At 41.5% G+C, this 20,618-nt stretch overlaps 1 protein-coding gene across 6 annotated transcripts in view; it reads right to left on the bottom strand.

Annotated features, from left to right (window-relative positions):
• Positions 1-20,618, bottom strand: part of NKAIN2 (sodium/potassium transporting ATPase interacting 2) — a 595,332-nt gene that overhangs the window by 298,821 nt on the left and 275,893 nt on the right. For all 6 annotated transcript variants that reach the window (XM_087718532.1, XM_087718534.1, XM_087718536.1 and 3 more), the window contains exon 2: positions 18,304-18,441. In XM_087718532.1, coding sequence (XP_087574658.1) covers positions 18,304-18,441 — 138 coding nt within the window. The remainder of the gene's footprint in view (positions 1-18,303; positions 18,442-20,618) is intronic.

Genomic DNA, 20,618 nt, shown 5'->3' on the forward strand with positions numbered 1-20,618 from the left:
TCTGCTGTCTATAAACTACATGAAAATGTTAAGATTTGCCATTAGTCTTAATGTGTCAGAATAATGATGGTACATTCTGAATTTCAAATTTGGTTATAAAATAAATTTCATCCTCATCTGCTCATTTCCTAGTAGTAGATGGAACATGCAACAATTAATTAATACACATCCAGAAATAAGTTCACATTTGAGATTCAATAATTTCATGCTTTCCTTCTCATCGGTATCACATCACGATATTATGAAAATATGAATGATTTCTCACAGATTTCCTTGAATGTAAGTGTAATTTCTCTAATGGTTTGTAAAGATACAGTTTAAAATATTTATTTAAAGAAATGAATATTCCAATTATAAGAATAAATATTACATTATTTTCTTAAATAATAATTATTTAATTTAATTTCTTAAATAATGGTTGGCAAGATAAAATTGATTTAAATATATCTTCTCCAGCAAAGGTGTTCTAGTCTTGTAATCTCTGTAGCTTATTCATAACACCTTATATATTAAATAACATATAAAGAAGTATTAAATGATTTACTCTATGTTCAGACAAAATTATACATTGCAATAGAAATGAAAACACATAATTGGAATATTGGACTTGGAATATTCTTTATTGGCCAAGTGTGATTGGACACACAAGGAATTGTCTCTCAGTATACATACTACACAAACAATGAAGTGATGTTACAGATCATAAATCATTAGGAGCCGAGGTGGCGCAGTAGTTAAATGCAGCACTGCAGGCTACTTCAGCTGACTGCAGTTCTGCAGTTCGGCTGTTCAAATCTCACCGGCTCAGGGTTGACTCAGCCTTCCATCCTTCCGAGGTGGGTAAAATGCGGACCCGGATTGTTGTTGGGGGCAATATGCTGACTCTGTAAACCGCTTAGAGAGGGCTTTTAGCCCTATGAAGCGGTATATAAGTCTAACTGCTATTGCTATTGCTATAAGGTACAAATAATAAATCATAAGATACCAATAGGAGATGGTAGTAGGAATGATGAGAAGATGAGAAAGATAAGAATAATAATAGCAATACAGCCCTACTACATGGGTAAGTATATTTAGGCATAAGACAGTGCTGTCTGAAAAAAAGAAAAAATGGAATATTGAAAGAGGAATTAAATAGAGAGGAAATTTATTTCAAAGGGCAAGACATAAAAGAAGAAGAAAACATTAAAGAATCTATGGATTATGAAATCCTATTTGCAAAATATTTGATAACACTGCTGATATTCAAAGGCAAGCTGAATAAGGAAACAGAAAGAGGGCACCAAGACTACATGAGCTATCCTACAAGCAAGGAGTTGCTAAGAGGAGTCCATACAGATTTGATTAAGAGGATGTTTGGAGGATTGGTTCCACAAATGGCAGAAGATATTAGAATGTTTTGTTATTGGAAAGATACAGGTTGATAGATGGAAGAGTATAATTTAAAACTAGCTAAGCCTAGTTAAATTTAGTGACAATAGATATGGTTAAATTAAAAATTGATAATGATAGTAATGTATACAATGTGTAGTGTTATGATAAGCAATAATTGGATATGAATATTGAATGATACCCGTGAAGGGAAGGCTAGAAATCCTTTTGGACTATATATAAAGGTTAATAATAATAATAACAATAAAAAAGAACTAAATTAGACACAGTTAAGTTTTGATTATTGGGGGGAAATGTTATGATATAGGATATAGTCAAATAAAGAAAGGATAATGATAATAATTTAAATATATATATATATGTATGGGTATAATATAAGAGAACAGGATGCAAATTGTAAACAGGGATTTGGAAAGGAGGATTAGAAAATTTTGTTATTAAATATTATGGATGTTTAGCTAGAATAGGGTATGAGGATTTAGTGTTAATGGAGGATTTTATAAATAAGTAAATGAAATGCCAGTATGTTGTTATGTATTAAATCTTGGTATATTTTATGATGAAGGACGTTTAAACAATCATAGTCAAATAAAAGTGGAGGTATGATGATGGTAAACATTTGAGTTAAGATACTAAAGTTAATATGAATTATATTTGGTGACTCTGGAAGAGATGCACAAAAGCCTTTTGTAACCAACTGATACTTTCTACAGTATGTAAAGAAGGAGGATTTGTATGTTTGTTTTGAATATGTATGTATGTATGTATGTATGTATGTATGTATGTATGTATGTATAAAAGACAGTGCTATTGGAGTTAGGTGTCTAATAGACTGTTCGGAAGGGGGGGAAATCTTTGTGTCTAGTTGTTTTGGCATGCAATGGCCTATAGTGGTGCCCTGAAAAGAGGAGTTGAAACAGTTTACGTCCAGCATGTGAGGGGTCTGTAGATATTTTCATAGCCCTCTTTCTGTTTCGTGCAGTATACAGGTCCTCAATTTGTTGACTTTTTACCACAGCTAATTTCTTAATTACAGGTAATCCTCATGCAATGACTCTTTCGTACAGCAACTGTTCATAGTTATAGCAGTGAAGAAAAATAATTTTACAACTTGTCCTTTCATTTATGATCTTCACAAGTGTGTAAGTCAAAGAAGAGCAGAAATAGTAAGTACAGTTGCTGTTTCGTTTAGCAACTAAATTACCAATCCCAACTGTTGTGATTAAACAAGGATTACACATACAGAGAGAGAAAACCAAAGTTAGTAGCACTGCCTCTTACGTGTGGCATGATATTTATTAGGGTACAAGTTGCAAAGAAAATCATGCTATTTAGGAAAAAAATAATTCTTTTGTCAGTGCCACATGGATAAAGTGCCATATTGGCAGTCATTTATAATGCAATATCTCCAAACCTAACTGAACATCAGATGTTACAGCACTGAGATTCTTATTACTTTACATTTGATATATATTATTTGCAGTATGGTTCCTCTGACAGGAATCTGTGTGGCCTTATCACTGTGCCTATGCATAGACAATAAACCATAAAACAAGTCTCTAGATAAATCGCACAATTTACAACTAAACTATGGAAATTGTGAGAAATTGGAATTTGGGGGCACTCTAACTGCTGTGTTTCACACTATGCATGTTTTTTATCTTGCTTTTCAATGTCAGCTGTAAAATGTTTCTTTCCAGGGAATAGCACACATGACAACAAGCATGGTGTGAAAAAGTAATTTGCTGTTTTCCCTGCAGACCACTCAAAAGCTGAACAACTTGCTGAAACAGTAAGATAGAGAAGGATCAAAATGGCGAGATTTACAGAGAACCCCATGCACACGTTCAAGAAAGGGAAGACGCAATAAACCCAAAGTTAAAGGAAGTCAGCTAGTACAAAGCAATTCAGCTGCAAAGGTATTGTGCACATGTCTTAAAGAATGATCTTTAAATTAAAAAGAGACAACTTACTTCTCCAAAAGAAAAGATATGAATCATGTTAAGGAGAAAAGAAGCATTCACAGAAAATATCACAATAGATCTGCATGCGGATTGTCTGTACAGATTGTGAAAAAAGAATGAGGGCAAATTATTTATCCAAACAATAAGCTCTAATTACTGTATAAATTTATGTCATATGTCAATCCATTTTATTTCTGCATCAATCAGCAATGTTTTTCATTTAAAAAAAACCCATATATCTAATTATGCAGTTATGAAGATGTTTTCCCTTCAAATATACAATCTCAATTGTATTTTATCTCTCAAGAATCATTTTTGCATTGATTCCAATTCCTTTTTTTTCCCAGTTGAAAATTGTCAAAGAAGTGCAAACCCCACTTGGCATAGCTTATACAGATTGTCTACAAGTTTTCTGACTGGAGCTTTTCTTAGTTGTAACTCAGGGGTGTCAAACTCAAGATGCTTAGATCTGGCCCATGGGGCCCCAGGATAAGGATAAGGATAAGCTTGCACTGGTATTTTTCATGACTTCAAGGCATGAAGGAAGCAGCCAGGTGGTATGTTTTATTATACAGTTTTGAATGTAGTTTAAACCAAGTTATCCCAGGTATCCTCCTTCTAACTCGTCTATTCTTACATCCAGTTCTATTTTTCTTTCAATAAAGCACGTTATAGGCACCTATGTCAAGATAAACTATAGAAGTTTTTGTTAGGAGAGTTAAAGCTGATATTAATAGCTAACTACCTATTCAAATAACAAAAAAAAAAACCCCAACAACCAGGAAAGACATTTGTAGATAAATTTATGAATAAATCTTATTTTTTCCTTCCTGCTGGAATATAAGTAGTTAGTAAGTAGTCATTTTCCTTAGAGGCTCTATTTGGTTCATATATAAATATGTTTAGAACTATATATGGATGTGCTAAAAGGATATTTGCAAGAACAGAAAGTTATTGAGAACTATAGAAAAATGGTGTTGCCGTAAATTAAATTTAGATATTATCTTGCTTCATGCTTTTATTTTCTTTGATGCGTTATTCCTTACTCACTTTTATGTGTTCTGCATAATATTGCTTATCATAGAAAGGAATTACCTTAGGGAAATATAAATATGTCAATACAAAGAATAGGATGTATGAATCCATTAGCCATCAGAAGAATAAAATGATTCCCCCCTAAAATAACAATGAAATAAAAAGTAATACATTTTATGGGAGTTGTGGCCTTTCTTCCATCACCTGGCTTAGGGACCACAGGAATATAATAAACCATGCTAACATAATGAAGAAGTATAGCTGAAAATATCAGGTACTCTTCAAAGATGAATGGATTTTTAACAGTTACCTGCTCCATAAAGATGAAACAAAACATAAATTTATATTTGAATAAATAAAAATCTGATTTTGTGGAAAAAAAGATGGAATATATACATTGCAAATAATCTAAGAAAGAAATATCTAAAATACAAAGAGGAGGGGAAAGAGCTCATCTCTAAAAGGTTTACTAGGAAGTCTCACTAAAGTCAATAAAGTTTACTTCCAAGCATTTGAGTTTAAGATTGCAGTTTAAAGCCAATTATGATAATTTACAGTCTTTACCTACAAATCCATATTAGCTCCTGAAATTCAAGCAGTGATTTGCATAGCAGTAATTAAAGCAGTATCTTAGATTTTATAAGTAGGAAGATGGACTAATTTAACTGCTAATCTCCAGATGAAAGTGCAACATTCATTTGCTTATTTTTCCTTCTAAGAGAGGTTTGAGAAAAAGACATTTAACCGTTACCTGCAGTTAATGTAACTTTTAGACTTATCTAACAAAAAGACTCTGATTTTATGAATCCAAACTTGCTGCTGTTTGAAAAGGAGATGATTTTGATGCAGCAAGGAAGACATTTTCAGAAATAGTCAAGAAATGCTGCTCATGTGACCTTGCACTAAGAATGGGTGTTGGTCCTTACCTGATACACTCATTCTCTCTGAAATGGAGACAGCAGCCAGCATGTTTTTGATCTGTCAAGTAACCAATTGGACTACGTCTACAATCTGTGATGTCATCATGCATTGGTGGCTTCTCCCAGTTCTAGACAAAGCAGACTGTAGACTCATGTGAGAATTGAGAAAACAAATAGCACTGCAGAAAAGCACTCTCTCCCTATGTACAAAAAGCTCTCGATTCGACTAAGACAAAAACAGGGTGGGGCTGGCTTCTGTCTCTACTTCAGAGAGAATGAGCGTAGCAGGTAAGGACCAATGCTCATTCCCCTATGTCAGTGGAGACAGCAGCCAGACTGGGACATACCAAAGGAAGGGCTGTCCACTAGGGAAGGGAAATGACGGTAAAAGTCTGTTAAGGCACATGTACTTGTTGCAGCATCCTGCGACCAAAGGCTGCATTGGCCGAAGCATATTTGTCTAATTTGTAGTGGCGCATGAAGACTATAGGTGATGTCCATGTGGCTGCCCAGCAAACATCTTCGATGGATGCCTGAGTAGACCATGCCACCGTGGTTGCCGCACTCCTGGTGGAGTGAGACGTAATCTTAGATTAGTTTAATGCAGGCTCTAATCCATCGCCCCAGGCTTGATGGTAAGGCCTTGGTCCCCAAAGATGTCTGGTGGAACAAGACGAAAAGGTATTCAGAACATCAAAATGAGGCAGTGTGGTTGATATAAATTCTAAGAGCCCTGTGGACATCAAGGGTGTGCCATTTGCGCTCCAGCTGGTGTTGAAGAGCTGGGCAAAAGTCCAGTAATGTCAATTCTTGGGCCCTGTGAAAACTGCTGTTGATTTTTGGTATGTAGGCAGGGTCAAGGCGTAGCACAACCCTGTCAGGGTGAAATATGCATACATCGTGTCTCACTGACAGGGCTGCAAGGTCTGAAACATGCCTACCTGATGTTATGGCTACCAGAAATAAAGTTTTTAAAGACAATAATTTCAAAGATGTGAATCATAAAGGTTCAAATGGCTATGAGGTGTGAGCTCCTAGAACAGTGGTTCTCAACCTTCCCAATGTCGCGACCCTTTAATACAGCTCCTCATGTTGTGGTGACCCCCAACCATAGGAACCAGTGTCTCGGTTCCTAAGACCATAGAAATTATGTGTTTTCCGATAGTCTTAGGCCAGGGGTCTGCAATCTTAAACACTCAAAGAGCTACTTGGGCCCATTTCCCAGAGAAAACAAAACACCGGGAGCCACAAAACCTGAGTGGGCATGGTCAACTTGATGTTACTCACTCCCACTGAGTCACTTGACTCCCCCCTAGCCACAGCTTCCCAGGTTTTGTGGCTGTTCTTTTTTCTATGGGAAATACAAACACATATACATACATTTCTCCCTCTTCCCTTCTCTTTTTCACCCTCTCCCATTTCTCTTTCTCCTTCTCTATCTCCCTCTCCCTCCCTCTCTAATCTCTTTATCTGTCTCTCCGTCTCCTCCATCTCTCTCATTCTCCCTCTCCCACCTCTTTTTCTTTCTCCCTCTTCCATCTCTCTCTCTCTTACTCTCATCTTTCTCTCTCCCTCCCTCCATTTCTCTCTTCTTCCCTATCTCCCTTACTCCCCTCTCTCATTTCTCTCCCTCCCTATCACTCCCTCCCTCTCCCCATCTCTCCCTTTCTCTCTCTCCTCTCTCTCTCCCTCCGTCTGCTGAAGAACAATCGCTAGCCATGGTGGAGGCCTCCCCCTGACCCACCTCCCACCTCCCCCTCTCACAATCCCCTGGCCTTGCTGTGTCATCCCTCTCTCTCACACGTGAGGAGGAGAGGGAGAAAGAGTAGGGTCGCCAGAGCCTTAGTGCAGGAGTGAAGCAGCCCTGTACTTCCCTTTGCACCACATTCATCCATTAGGCAGCCTTCGCTTCCTGCCACTTCAGGTTTGAGCTTGTGCCAAAGACATGGAGTTCACAGCACGGTCATGACTGGAGCCTTAGTGCAGGAGAGAAGCCACATACTTTTGTGCCCTGTTAAGACCCTCGTTAAGCGAGCAGCCAGCCTCCCCATGCACACCTTTGCTGCGCTTTGGTGCTTGCTTGTGGGTGGTCTCCCCATGTGTGCACACCCTCCCAGCCCCACCACAGCTGGTTGCGAGAGAAGGAGGAGGAGGTGGTCACTCGAAACGAAGTCTTGGCCAGGAAACGGGTGATGGACGGGGAGCAGGAGCACCGCATCCCACCACCACCGCCTCAGACTGGGCAAGGAGGAGGTGAAGGGTCAGCGGGGCACTTGGGAAAGCATGCGGGGAGCACAGGACAGGCCACCGAGTGAGCTGGCGGGTTGCAGGGGAGCCCGAGACGTGGAGCAGTGCTGCGAGGTTCCAACGCTCCGGCCCCAATGGAAAGCAGAGCGCTGCAGCCAGGCAACCCAGTGCGACGGGCAGTGGCTGCTGGATGGCTCTCCCCGCCTCATCTGTACCACTCCAGGCCCTGCTCGTAGTGCCAGTTGAAAAAGTGGGGCTTGATGCCAAGGGCGCGCATGCCCGGGTGGCCGCAGATGAACTCCAGCACAGCACAGGTGCCTCCCTTCTTGATGCCCACAATCAGTGCGTGCGGGAGCCGCTTCGCTACCGCTGCCTTGGCCTGGTTGCTCGCGCCGCCCCTGTTGCCCGCCGGCCTGGCTGAGGAGTTGGCGGGTGGTGGGTGAAGGGCAACGGGGCAGGTGCACCACTTCTGCAGAAGTTTCTTGCAGGCAGCGGGTAGCGGGTAGCATCGACGGGGTATGGATGGGAGGCCTAGCAGAGGAGCAGCAGGTGTAGCAGAGAGAAGCGTGCCCAGCAGCACCACAGCTGCCGCCTCTGCAGGTTGAGCGCCATGGCTCCATTGCCACCGCCTGCCAGATTCCAAGCTGGTATCAGCGTGGGGTCGGGACACACGGGTTGTGGAAGAGCCACACTCAAGACTCTTAGGTGACCCCTATGAAAGGGTCGTTTGACCCCAAAGGGATCTTGACCCACAGGTTGAGAACCGCTACACTAGAACCTTAGGCAAGTCCCAGGTTGGGTACCTGTGAATGACAGGAGGTCATAGGTTAGAGGCACTCCAGAGGAATCGCCATTCCAGTGGGTGAGCTGCAAGGTGTTCTGTAGAAGATCAGTCGAGAACTGAAGACAAGGCCGCCACCTGTCATCGAAATGTATTTGGTATAAGACCCTGATCCAGCCTCCTCTGTAGGAACTCCAGTACTTGGGGGATGGAGGCCCTGAGTGGGTTGATAGATAGGGTGGAACACCAGCATTAAAACGCCCGCCATGTGGTGTCGTACATATGCTTTGTTGCATCTCTGTGGGATTCCTGTATGGTTGCGATGACGTTGAGGGAGGGATGTCAGCGGTCAAGGCCATGCTCAATCACCATGCAAGAACTGGGGGTCTGGGTGTTGGATTAACCCACAGTGGGGAGATCGATAGGGTCATAAGTTCGGCAAATCAGGGGCAATGCAGCCAATGGGGCGCCAGAAGTAAGAATTCTGCCTCCTGTTCCAGCATCTTGCGTACCAACCGTTGGATGAGTGGAAGGGGTGGGAATGCGTACAGGAGGCCCCTGGGCCACTGGCACCTGAGGTCATTTACCCCTTCTGCATATGGGTCCGCGAACCTTGAATAGTATCTTGGGACTTGATTTTTGTCTGCTGTTGCTAACAGGTCGAGAACTGGCAGACCGAACCAGAGCGTGAGTAGATGGAAGAAGTCTGGATGGACACTTCACTCTGCCTGATCTATTGTGGCTTGGCTTAGCAAGTCCACTTGGATATTGGAGATGCCCGATATATGTTCCGTCCTGAGGGATGCTAGATGGGTTTCTGCCCAGTGGCAAAGCATGTTGGCTTCCTGCATTAGAGGCTAGGACCGGGTCTCTCCCTGCCTGTTGATGTGTTCCTTGGTAGTGATGTTGTCGGTTAGGGCTAGAATATGGTTGTCCTGTATCAACTGTATCAAGGCGAGGCAGGCTGCCCACAGTTCGAGCCAATTTATGCTGTTTTGGCTTTCTGCTAGTGACCACTGGCCTTGTGCCAATAAGTTCTTCATGTGAGCTCCCTACCCCATCAGGCTGGTGTCTGTCGTAAGGGTGAGATGGACAGTGTCCTGAAAGTGTTCCCCTCAGGATGGCAGGGGAGTCCCACCACCTTAGAGACTGTAAGACCTCCCTGGGAAGGAGGACCTAGTGCTGGGAGCAGCTGCAGTTGGTCTTCTGGTGGGGAAGCATGAGCCACTGTAGTGGCTTACTGTGGAACCTGACCCACGGAACTATCCTGAAACAGGATATCATTTTTCCTAGCAGCTGTGATATCAGGAAGAGGGATACTGCGTGACAGTGACATACTGTCCTGACTATTTCCCTCAGGGCAAGAATCCGGTCTGGAGACAGAAATACTCTTCCTGCCACGGAGTCTATGACAGCTTCTAGGTGCAGGATGCATGTTTCGGGAACAAGGTGACTCTTTTTCAGATTCACCCCGAACCAGTGGTCCCTCAGCACTTGAATGGTCTGGGCAAGGTCCCTCTCTTCCTGGTGTGCTGACCTGGAAAACAGCAGGATGTTGTCCAGGTAGTAGAGAATCCTGATGGGAGACGATCAGATGTGGGCTGTTAAGGCAGCCAACACTTTCGTAAAGACCCTTGGAGCGGAGGAGAGGCTGAACGGGAGGGCTTGATATTTAGAATGTCTCCCTCCATAGGAGAACTGGAGATATTTTTGGTGGTCTGTGAATATGGGAATGTGAAGATAAGCTTTGGTCAAGTCTATCAAGGTGAGGAAATTGCCCTTCCTGACCCGTTCCAGAGTGCTGTGGAGGGAGTGCATTTTGAACTGCCATAGACAATGTGGCAGTTCAATGATTTTAGGTCTAGGATCGCTCTCCAACCCCCAGAAGCCCTTGGTACCACAAGCAGGCAGGAGTAATATCCCAGTCTGCTCTGGTTCGAAGGAACCGGTTGGATGGCCCGAATAGCCAGCAGATGCTGAATGGCCTGTTCCATTAGAGCTTGTTTGTGAGGGAACTGGGAAATCGGGCATTGATCGAAGTGCTCCTTAGGGGTGGAGAGGAACTCAGGAAGGAGACCAAATTTGACAGTTTTGATGACCTAATTGTCTGATGTGGTCTCCTCCCACCGGTGAACAAAGAACGTTAGATGACCCCCGATTGGGAGAGAGTCCAGGTAGTCACTTTCTCCTCTGGAATTGATGATTTCCCCGACCTCGATAGGACTTCTTGGGGGGAGGGGGTCTGGGCATTTCTATTGGACCTGTCCTGATTTTGGGGTCCCTGTCTGGAAGGCAAAGACTGTCTCTGCGGACAGGGGAAAGAGAATCCCCCATCTGCCCCTCGAAAGGGCACCTCCTATAAAAAGGGGTAGGGCGGTTGTCCTGCTTTTTATATATGGAGGAGAGGACCTTACGCTTATCCTTGGATTCACGGATCCAAGGGGGCTCTGAAAAGGTGAGAGCCCGCAAATGGGGAGGCTGCAAGGTGCATTTGGTGCGGACATCAGCTTGCCATGGTTTAAGCCATAGCAGCCTCCTGGCCATGATAGAGGATGCCATTGCCTTGGATACAAAGTGGGCTGCGTTCAGAGAAGCATCCTGAGTGTATTCGATAGCAGCCCTGATTTTATTAAGATCCTGATGGTATCTGGTATCTGTGGTAGCAATTCTTTCCTGGAGCTGCTGGATCCATACTAGGACCACCCTGGAGAAAAAGGAGGTGGCTGTAGAAGTCCGCACAGCCCAGGCACCTGCCTGATAGCCCTTAACTAATGTCTGTTCTGACCTTTTCTCCTTGGCCTTGAGGACCTCTTCAGGAACTCCAGAAACTACCATAGGCGACGACAAGGCTGCAACTGTAGCATCAACTGGAGGTGTCTCTAGGAACTTGGAGAGATCAGGAGCAATATTGTAGAGGCACTTGTCCAAGTTGGTGGGAAGAGGATCTGCTCCTGGAGATGCCCACTGCCACTGCACCACATTCATGAAAAGTTTTGGAGCTGGAATGACCTCTTTCTTCACGTGACCGCAGAGGACAAAATCGTGCTCGATGAAAAGCGCGCATTTGACGTCATCACAGCGCGACGAAAAATTTTTAAAATTGAAATAAAATTAAAATTAAAGCAAGCTGATTCACATAAAGGTAAGGGTTAGGTTTAGGGTTAGGGTTAGGGTTAGGTTAAGGGTTAGGTTTAGAGCGTTAGGGTTACGTTTAGCGTTACGTTAAGGGTTAGCGTTAGGTTTAGCGTTAGGTTAAGGGTTACGTTTAGGGTTAGATTTAGGGTTAGGTTAAGGGTTAGGTTTAGGGTTAGGTTTGGGGGGGTTAGGGTAAGGTTTTCGCTTTATTTTTACATTTTTCGATCACAGCGCAATGTTTTCGTTGCGCTGTGATGACGTCAAATGCGCGCTTTCGTCGAGCGCGATTTTGTCCTCCGCATGGAACCATTTCTTCACCATTGGTGGAGAATAGGGCATTGGGATGTTCTGCAGATGTTGTGTCAGGAGTCGGAGCCTGAGAAGAAGAAATCAGATTAGCTGTCTTTATGGCTTTAAACAGAAGTGATTTAAAGTGGTTGGTTTAAGCAAACGGCAAATGCCGGAACATCTGGGGTGATGCCCTCGTCATCCAATAGAACCAAGACTCTGAGGGTATCCTGTTCCCAAAAAAATGAAGCCTGACTTGCTGAGGTGGAAGGAGGAGGATGTTTTGACCCCTTGGAGGACTTGTGTCTGCGCATGCTAGATGACCTAAAAGAAAGCCTCTGTTGAAGGCCCACAGCAATGCCTTGTTTAATTGCCTCAAAGATGATTGAGGCCATGTCAGGAGGGACTGCAGCTGAAGCCTGTGGGCCTGTGTCTTGGAGGGAATGAAGAAGACCTGAAATGCCCTGTTCGAATGAGCCATCCCTGTTGAGAGGTGCATCAAAAAAATTCCCTCTCATATCAGGCTGCAGAGAAAAGGAAAAATCAGAAGACATCTCACCCAGAGGGGCAAGCATCAATACGAGGCAGCTCTGGAGGATCTGGTGCAACAATTGTGGGAGGAGAGATAGATCTGGCCCCTTGAGCAGCCTGCCTTTGGGCCCTTTCAAATTCTTTGTCTAGGGCCCTCTGTCTCCTTTCCTCAGCCCTCAGAGAAGCTTTTGAAATTTTGGCAGCTTTGCCCTTATCTCCATTATCCTTAGCCATCCTTTTATGGCTGGTTCTGACCCCCGAAGGCCCTGCCTCCTCTAGGTCTCTTTGAGGGATAGGGCCAGAAAGGGCATTGGAATCCCCAGATGAAGCCATGAGGTAAATGGAAGGGGCCACTAAGAACAAAGTTCCAGTAATAAAATGGACCAATCTCACCACAGTCGAGATGAAGGTAGCCAAAGGAAGCCTCTCTGTAGTTCTGCTGAGCTCCAGTGAGGCTGATGGCCACAAAATGGCATCCGCTACTCTCCTCGCTTCAAACAAGCCGTTAGAAGCATCAAAATGGCTACCGTGGCTTTTCGTGGCTTCAACGGCACCCTTTGAGGTCAGATTCTTCAGATGCAGCTGAGACGAGCCAAAAGGAGGCAAAGCGGTCTCCCCGGGCAGCCTCTGAGCTGCAGCTCGTGAGCTTGGTAGTCAGTGCAGCTCGAAATGCGACTCCCTGCGCTCCGGAACAAACTCGTAGGCGCGTGAGTCTGTGGATCCATGGGGAGTTAGCAGCCAGGCAAGAGGCCCAGAGGCCAATTTTCAAATCTCCCGCTCAATCTGATGGTATGGAGAGCAGGAGAAAAAAAGTTTAAAAGGTAATTTTTTGGGGGAAAAGCTATTAAAAGTACCTTTCTTGAAAAAACCCTAAATTTAGTAAGGAGAGATCAATATCACAACTGTTCAGGTTGGACTGAGAACTGGGAAGAGCCACCAGTGCATGACGACATCACAGATTATAGACCCAGTCCAATTGGTTACTGGACAGAGCAAACCCAGTCTGGCTGCTGTCTCCACTGACATAGGAGAATGGGCAATTCTTTCCCTTTCATTCATTTTTGCATTTCCCAACCAAGTTGTACATTCATTTCATTCATTTCTGTACTTTATGATAATACCTTGCAAAAAAATAAAATAAGAAAACCTGATTGGAAATTAATAACATATTAGTCATTGAGAGAACTTTCTAATCTGTACATGTTTCATAAATATTAGTTTTCTTTATTATTCCTATCATGTACATGTCTTCAAACATATTCATTTTGTACATACTTCAAAAGATGCTTTTTGTATATAGTACTTGTATATTTTCTGATTTTTTTTTTGCAAATCTATTCTGGTTCTAACATAGTTTGGGAAAGGGGAATTTGTTGAGTCTTTATAACCATTCAAACCAAAACATGTTTCCATTTCTCGACCTTGAATAAATATGAAAGATATAGGATTGTTGCTTTACTGTTGTTGTTTTTTTAAATTAGAATCTGTAGGACCAGCCTGCAAATAAATTATTCTTCTCTCAAAGTAACTATTGTAGAGTCAAGAATTTATAAAATAATTTGAGCATTTCAAAGCACACGACTATATTCAATATTATATGAATACTCCTTGTATTTACAAAAATTCTCACAGATCTCCTTCTTTTCTGTCTGTGGAAATAGAAATAGGGTGATAATGGGAGTATGAATATCCTATTCTACTGGAAGGGCAAATTTGCAATCAAATGATCATATATTGCAGAATTAGGAAGAAAATAGTTCATGTTCTTTAGCAGAATGGCTGTTCTAGTAGAACAATGTTTCCAAATTGCTTTACCAGAAAAATGTGCCCGAGACAGATATGAAGCATAAGTAATTTGTAAATCAATGTAAGAAGAAAAAATTGGCTCTGTGCTCCTTTTTCTAGTGCTCCTTTTTACCTGGAGACAGAATGACATTGCATTAAGCAGCTTCAACTCCATGCCAAACATGTTGCTGTTTATCATCCACAAAATATATACACAAACGAGCTATGTAGATCTGTCCTAATTAACATGTATATATCAGGAATGGAAGTTGCTATATCATTCCTCTGACATGTTAATTTTAATCCACAAGAGCATCAGGCTGGCATCTATACTATTCCCAGCAGTGAACAGAGAGACTCAGAACATCCAAGAATCATTATATGAAATTAGGAGAGTAGATTTGCTGCATGGATCTTCCTATCAGGATATTTGGCAAAATATAAAAAAAACAAGCTCTTATAGACTTGAGAATTACTTCTTTATCCTGTGACAATGCTTGTAATCTGTGAATCATCCAGATAGTTCACTGACCTGTGCTTTATCCTGTATAAAAGGCTATATATTTAGAACAGAAGGAGATTGCTTATAAACATGCCAAGAATTAACAGACGGAGAATTCCTGTTTTGTGTGACCTATTCTAACAGAAGGAAGGGAAAGAAGAATCTGCATGCATGTTAGGAGCTCTTTTACTATAATTCGGAGGAAAACCGTGAATTATGTTTTATAATGTCAATAATTCAGAATGATTCTATGAAGAAATAATGAGTTGGAGAGCACTTCAGAGATGAACTTCAATGAAGAGAATGCTAAGTATAAGAAGCATACAGGACATGAGTCTTGCAGACATAAAGCAAAGGAGTAGACACTGGCTTGTTTGTCAAATTGATGTGTGTGGGGAAAAAATCTATAGTATTGGCAGAGATGTCAATGGTGGTAAAGCTGCATAAATTCTTCTAGGATACTACAAACTACACAGTATAGTTAAAGGAATGACTTGTAAAAATACTTAGTGTGATAGGATATTCTACTGTATCATTTTTATTATAAACATAGCTTTTAAGACAATATTCAAATCAAAACACTGTGATAGGGAATCCCGAGGAAGGAACTATTGCAATTATCTGAGTTTAGTAAGACCATACCCAGAACCAAATGGAAATTTTATTTCTACCAAAACTTCAAACTGCTCCTTAGAAGCAACAGTGACTAAGCATAAAGGAATATCCACAAGAAACATAATATTTAAAAAGTGTCTTCCATGACATTCCAAACCATATCAGCCATTCTCAAAAGATGTATTGGACATTGATTATGTTTTTGACTACAGATAGTTCAGAAATGCAGTGGTGCAAAAAGTAATGGTCACTTTTCATTGTAGCCATATTTCACCACTGCTGTGAGAGCTGCATTGGCTGTCAGTTGGATTCCAGATACAGTTCAAGGTGCTGGTTCTTACCTCTAAAACCCTTCATGAACTGGTTATATGCGGACCATCTTTCTCCCATTGTTTTTGCTCATCCAGTGTGTTTGGACAGAATGGGTGCATTCCAGTTATCTTTTATTACATGTTGCCATCTTTTAGGATTTGGAAAGAACACCTTCTCTGTTGCAACCTCCACACTCTGGGACATCATTTCTCCAGAAATGTGGATGCTGCCCTCTTTCTTGTGATTCTAATAAGCTCTTACAATCTGCTTTTAGTCCCAGGTTCAGAGTTGATGTGTTTGGGAAGGACTTTGCCATTCTTTGTTTTCAATAAAGGAGAATATTTGTAGCTTAGAGTTGAAATGAGATGCTCTCTGAGCTTGGTTGTTTTCTTGTAGACATTTCATTACCCCATTTTTGTTTTGTTTTTAATGGCAGTTTTTAGCCCAGGATCCCTTGTTTTGTTTTATCAATGTTTTTAATTAATTTAGTATCATATTTTGTAAGACAGTCAGAATCTTCTGGAGTGGGCAGCTCTAATAACTTTAATAAATAAATAAAGTCCTCTTGCCTTCTGAGCACTCAAGTAGCAGTTATCAATTTCAAAAATTGGAAGTATATAACTACAGCTACATTATTATGAAGGTCTATATTCATATAATAACCCTGAATCATCAAAGTTGCTGATAGAGTCAAAATAGCAGTTGCTAAATTCTAGCGGATGAACTTAATCTGCTGTTATTATTGATCCTTATGGATAACATTTTTCAGCATATGTTGAAAAGCTAAATAAGCCATCCAATCCAGTAGGCCAAGCCATAAAAGAATAAAGTCTGACGCTGTAATCTATGGAAATGTCATTTCTGTTGGCCAGACATCTTGTATTATTTTTTAAAACCATTTTATTGCATTCCTTTTTACCTTCATCCTTTTTTGAATACAACTCTGATTCCTATTTGAGTTCAGCTCTGAATTAGATTTGCCACTATCGTGAATAGTTTTAAGCTTACAGTTATATGCATGTTGTCTTAAGTGTTCCACTGAGCTAAGGACTGGATCTACCGTATATACTCGAGTATAAGCCGACCCGAATATAAGCCGAGGCACCTAATTTTACCCCAAAAAGCTGGAAAAGTTATTGACTCGAGTATAAGCCTAGGGTGGGAAATGCAGCAGCTACGGTAAATTTCAAAAATAAAAAATCAGTGTTATTTGAAACTCAAAGTTATGTTTATTCAAGGGACCTGCTTAATTAAAGTGTTCTATAATATCAGTATGACTTATAATACTGCAAGTCTGCAATATTAAAATACTTGTATAGGGGATCCCCGGGATCCCCCGAAGAGATCAAATCACAACCAGTATGCCACCTTCTTGGTATATTGTTTTTATTTTCACTGAGTTTTTAAAAATGAGCATTATTTCATCCTTTTTTTCTTTATGTTTGATTGGTATCTGCAATTTGTGTTAATTCTGTTCATACATATAATATAAATGAAAAACCCAGCTCTCTTAAAAAAATATTTTAAGTTCTTTCTGGTGCTCCCTTTTAGAATTGGCCAACTAATATTTCTGTTCACCCAACTAATGTCAGGCAGAGTTGACTGAAAAAGTAATTTTTCATGAAAGGACATTTTCCTAGGATTTTAATTGTTCTTACTGTCAGATTGCTCGTTATTTCCAGCTTGAGTCTCCTTCTGACAAGTTTCCATTGCTTCTTGTCCTGTCCTCAGGTGCTATTGCTGCCGCCGCCTCCTCCTCCTCCAACAGCACCAGCACATTTGCTGCCCAGCGCTGCGGCTGAGGTGAAGCCGCCAAAGCTCCCGCTGGAGCCCCCGCAGCGTTGGGCGGATATCCGGCAGTGCTGTTGGAGGAAGAGGAGGCGAACCAGCCTGCCATCGCCGGCCACTGCCAGCCCCGCCGCTCTTCCCACCCCCTTCCAAGCCCCACAGTCCAGCGGATGGAGCAGCGAAGCCCCGTTGCTCCATCCGCTGGACTGTGGGGCTTGGAAGGGGGTGGGAAGAGCGGCAGGGCTAGCGGTGGCTGGCGATGGCAGGCTGGAATCCCCTCTCCAAGGGATCCCCGTGCAGAAAATGCGGGGAGCAGCAGCGAAGTCCCGGGGCTTCGCTGCTCCATCCGCTGGACTGTGGGGCTTGGAAGGGGGTGGGAAGAGCGGCGGGGCTAGCGGTGGCCGGCGATGGCAGGCTGGTTCGCCTCCTCCTCCTCCAACAGGCAACAGCACTGCCGGATCCAGTTGTAGACTCGAGTATAAGCCGAGGCGGCTTTTTTCAGCCCAAAAAGTGGGCTGAAAAACTCGGCTTATACTCGAGTATATACGGTAAGTATTTTTTCCTCTCTCTGCCACTTTACCCATTCTGGCCTTCAAAATTTATTATGAGCAGCTAACTGCAAGATTGCATAGCTCTTTGTGGATTTTAAGTTTAGTTCTTTTAGAAAAACAGTACAAGAAAGAGTCAGATTGGAGAAAGAGGGAGGGAGGGAGAGAGATGGAAATCGCCTATTTCACTCACAAAGCATAAATAGCTTAACTTTTCAGATATTGAAATACCCCAGTACTTATACATGACATTATGTAAATCCTGGTAACATACTTTAAAAAAAATAATCCAGTGATCTCTGAACAATTTGCTGTATTTTCTGGATATAGTTAATCTGTGTTGATCACAAAGATTATATGTACAGATGCATCCTAATCTATACAGATTGTCTTAACATCTCTTAATTCTTACTGCATATAGCAGGTACATTCTTAAGCATACAAAGTTAATGATACTTACGCCTGTTATGTAGCGAAGTCTATACTGGATGGTTCCAAATAGGCCAAGTATGACTATAATAATGTGTACAAAATTTGCCAGGATTGGTGCCCACTGATAACCAAGGAAATCAAATATCTGTCTCTCCAGCACACAGACCTAGGATTAAACAACAACAGTGCTTTGATTAGAATAGCTGAAGAAAAAAAGAGAAAGAAAAGAGAGAGGGGAAAAACAGTGTTTTGAAAAAAAGTTTCTCCTTCTTCAGTACCATTAGAAACTTGTCATATCGCTTGATGAGGCAAAGAAGGCAAAGAAAAGCAGATTTTCACTATGATTCACTTTTTTTGTCTTACTAAAAATGTACACTTTTAGAGCAACAGTCCACTGAAATCTACTTAGATAAAATATTCACATGGGCAGTTTTAGCAAGATACAAATCCCCATTCAATGAGACGCTGCAGCTGAAGGCAGTGAAGCATTAACAACTTCATCATTTACCATTAATAGGATTTCCATGTCTAGAATGGGTGGCTTGTGTGCAAGTCCAATACAGATCAAAATGTGAGCGCATACATGTGCGTATATGGCAAAGGAGATGTGAATCAAGTCTTGGATATATGAAATCAAGATTGATCCAGGTTTGCAAGGCAAGTGATTGCACTGCAAAATTATGATTTATTATTTATTTACTAATTATTTTATATGCTGCTAGTTTCATTACCCAGAGTAACTCTGGATGGCTTACAATAGCATGACAGCACTAAAAGGGTTAAAATTAACAATAATCAAATAAAGGATTTATTTACAGTATGGACCTGAACATTTTGTAGAGTCCTGAAAGAGATTTTGGGAACGAGATACATTTTATAAATTATATTCTGCCTTACTGAAACCATCTGAAAATCTATTGAAAAACTCAGTTTATTTCTAAGACTTTTCTTCTACCTTGATAAAACATTGAGGGGGGGGGGACAGAGAGAAAGACAGAGACTCATTAGACACATACCATCGCTTAAGAACAAAGATGGATCATTCAGATAATTGTCTCTCAAAATATCTCAAGCTCTTGGAAACGTATAGAACTTATTTTTCTCAGGAATGCCAAACATAGAAGGTACACTAATTGTAGTTGTTCTCATTGTGTAAAGTGGAAGTCCATTTCAGCAACTGTCAAAACCCATGTAGTGTAATTTTCAGCCCTATGGAATGGCTTCATATGAGCTAAATGCATCACTGCTTTACACTTCTGATCCAAGATCTAAGGATAACAGCCTCAGATGAAACGATATGACAACCGTTTCAGCACCATCACCATTCACAGACTAAGCATACTTGGTTCCAGTGAGTTGACTGAAAAAGCTAAAGAATGATAGAACCGCAATAACAGTATCAAAGTAGCCTCCCCTCTTCTGCTGCTTCCCATAGAAGGAGTTTCTCCTTAATGTTGCAAAGAACAAATATATATATATAAATATAAATAAATAAATATATAAATACATATGCAAAGACACCAGCCTGAAGATGATGAGTGTGACCTTGTCAAAACGTCACCAAGATACTGTCAATCTTACACTGGGAGCCCTCCAGGCAGAAAGCCATTTTTTTAATGTTGCCTTGTTACATAATACTACTGGGCTGTATTACATATTAAGCAGTTATGTTAGCCATTAAGCCCAGGTTTGATACCCAGTAAGGGTATGGCTAGCTGATGAGAGCTAAATAGCTTGAAATAGATCTATACTAGTTTCCCTTTATTTATTTATCAGCACAAATGCAACACAAATGTAACAAGGCAACATAAAAAATTGCTTTCTCCCTGGATGGCTCCCAGAGTGAGCCGATAGACAGAAAAGAGAAGCATTATGCTCCCTCCCATATTTGGGGATACCAGGGGTTGTGACACAATACATACCTATTTCCCTGGAGGAGAGCCTGTGGCTTAGTGGCTAACATAACTGCCTAATATGTAATACAGCCCAGGTTCGATTCCCAGTAAGGGTATGGCTAGCTGATGAGAGCTAAATAGCTTGAAATAGATCTATACTAGTCTCTTTTATTTATTTATCAGCACAAATGCACACACACACACACACACACACACACACACACACACACACACAGTATGCATAAGAACAAACAAATGAGAGCTGAATCCTGGTTCTCACCTTCAGAATCTTATTTATGGAAAGGAGAGGGATGTTTGATTCAGCAGATTTGCTTAGTTTTCTGATGACTACTATTACCTGTGAGATTCAGGTTTAGCTGAATCAGATATTTTTCATAAAATCCCAGAAGATGAAAGCATCCTGATTGTCATATAAAAAGTTAACTAG

This window comes from Thamnophis sirtalis, unplaced genomic scaffold (assembly GCF_051295495.1).
Source record: "Thamnophis sirtalis isolate CommonGarterSnake01/CBP01778 unplaced genomic scaffold, rThaSir2_p1.2 scaffold_6, whole genome shotgun sequence".
Classification (NCBI taxonomy): domain Eukaryota; kingdom Metazoa; phylum Chordata; class Lepidosauria; order Squamata; family Natricidae; genus Thamnophis; species Thamnophis sirtalis.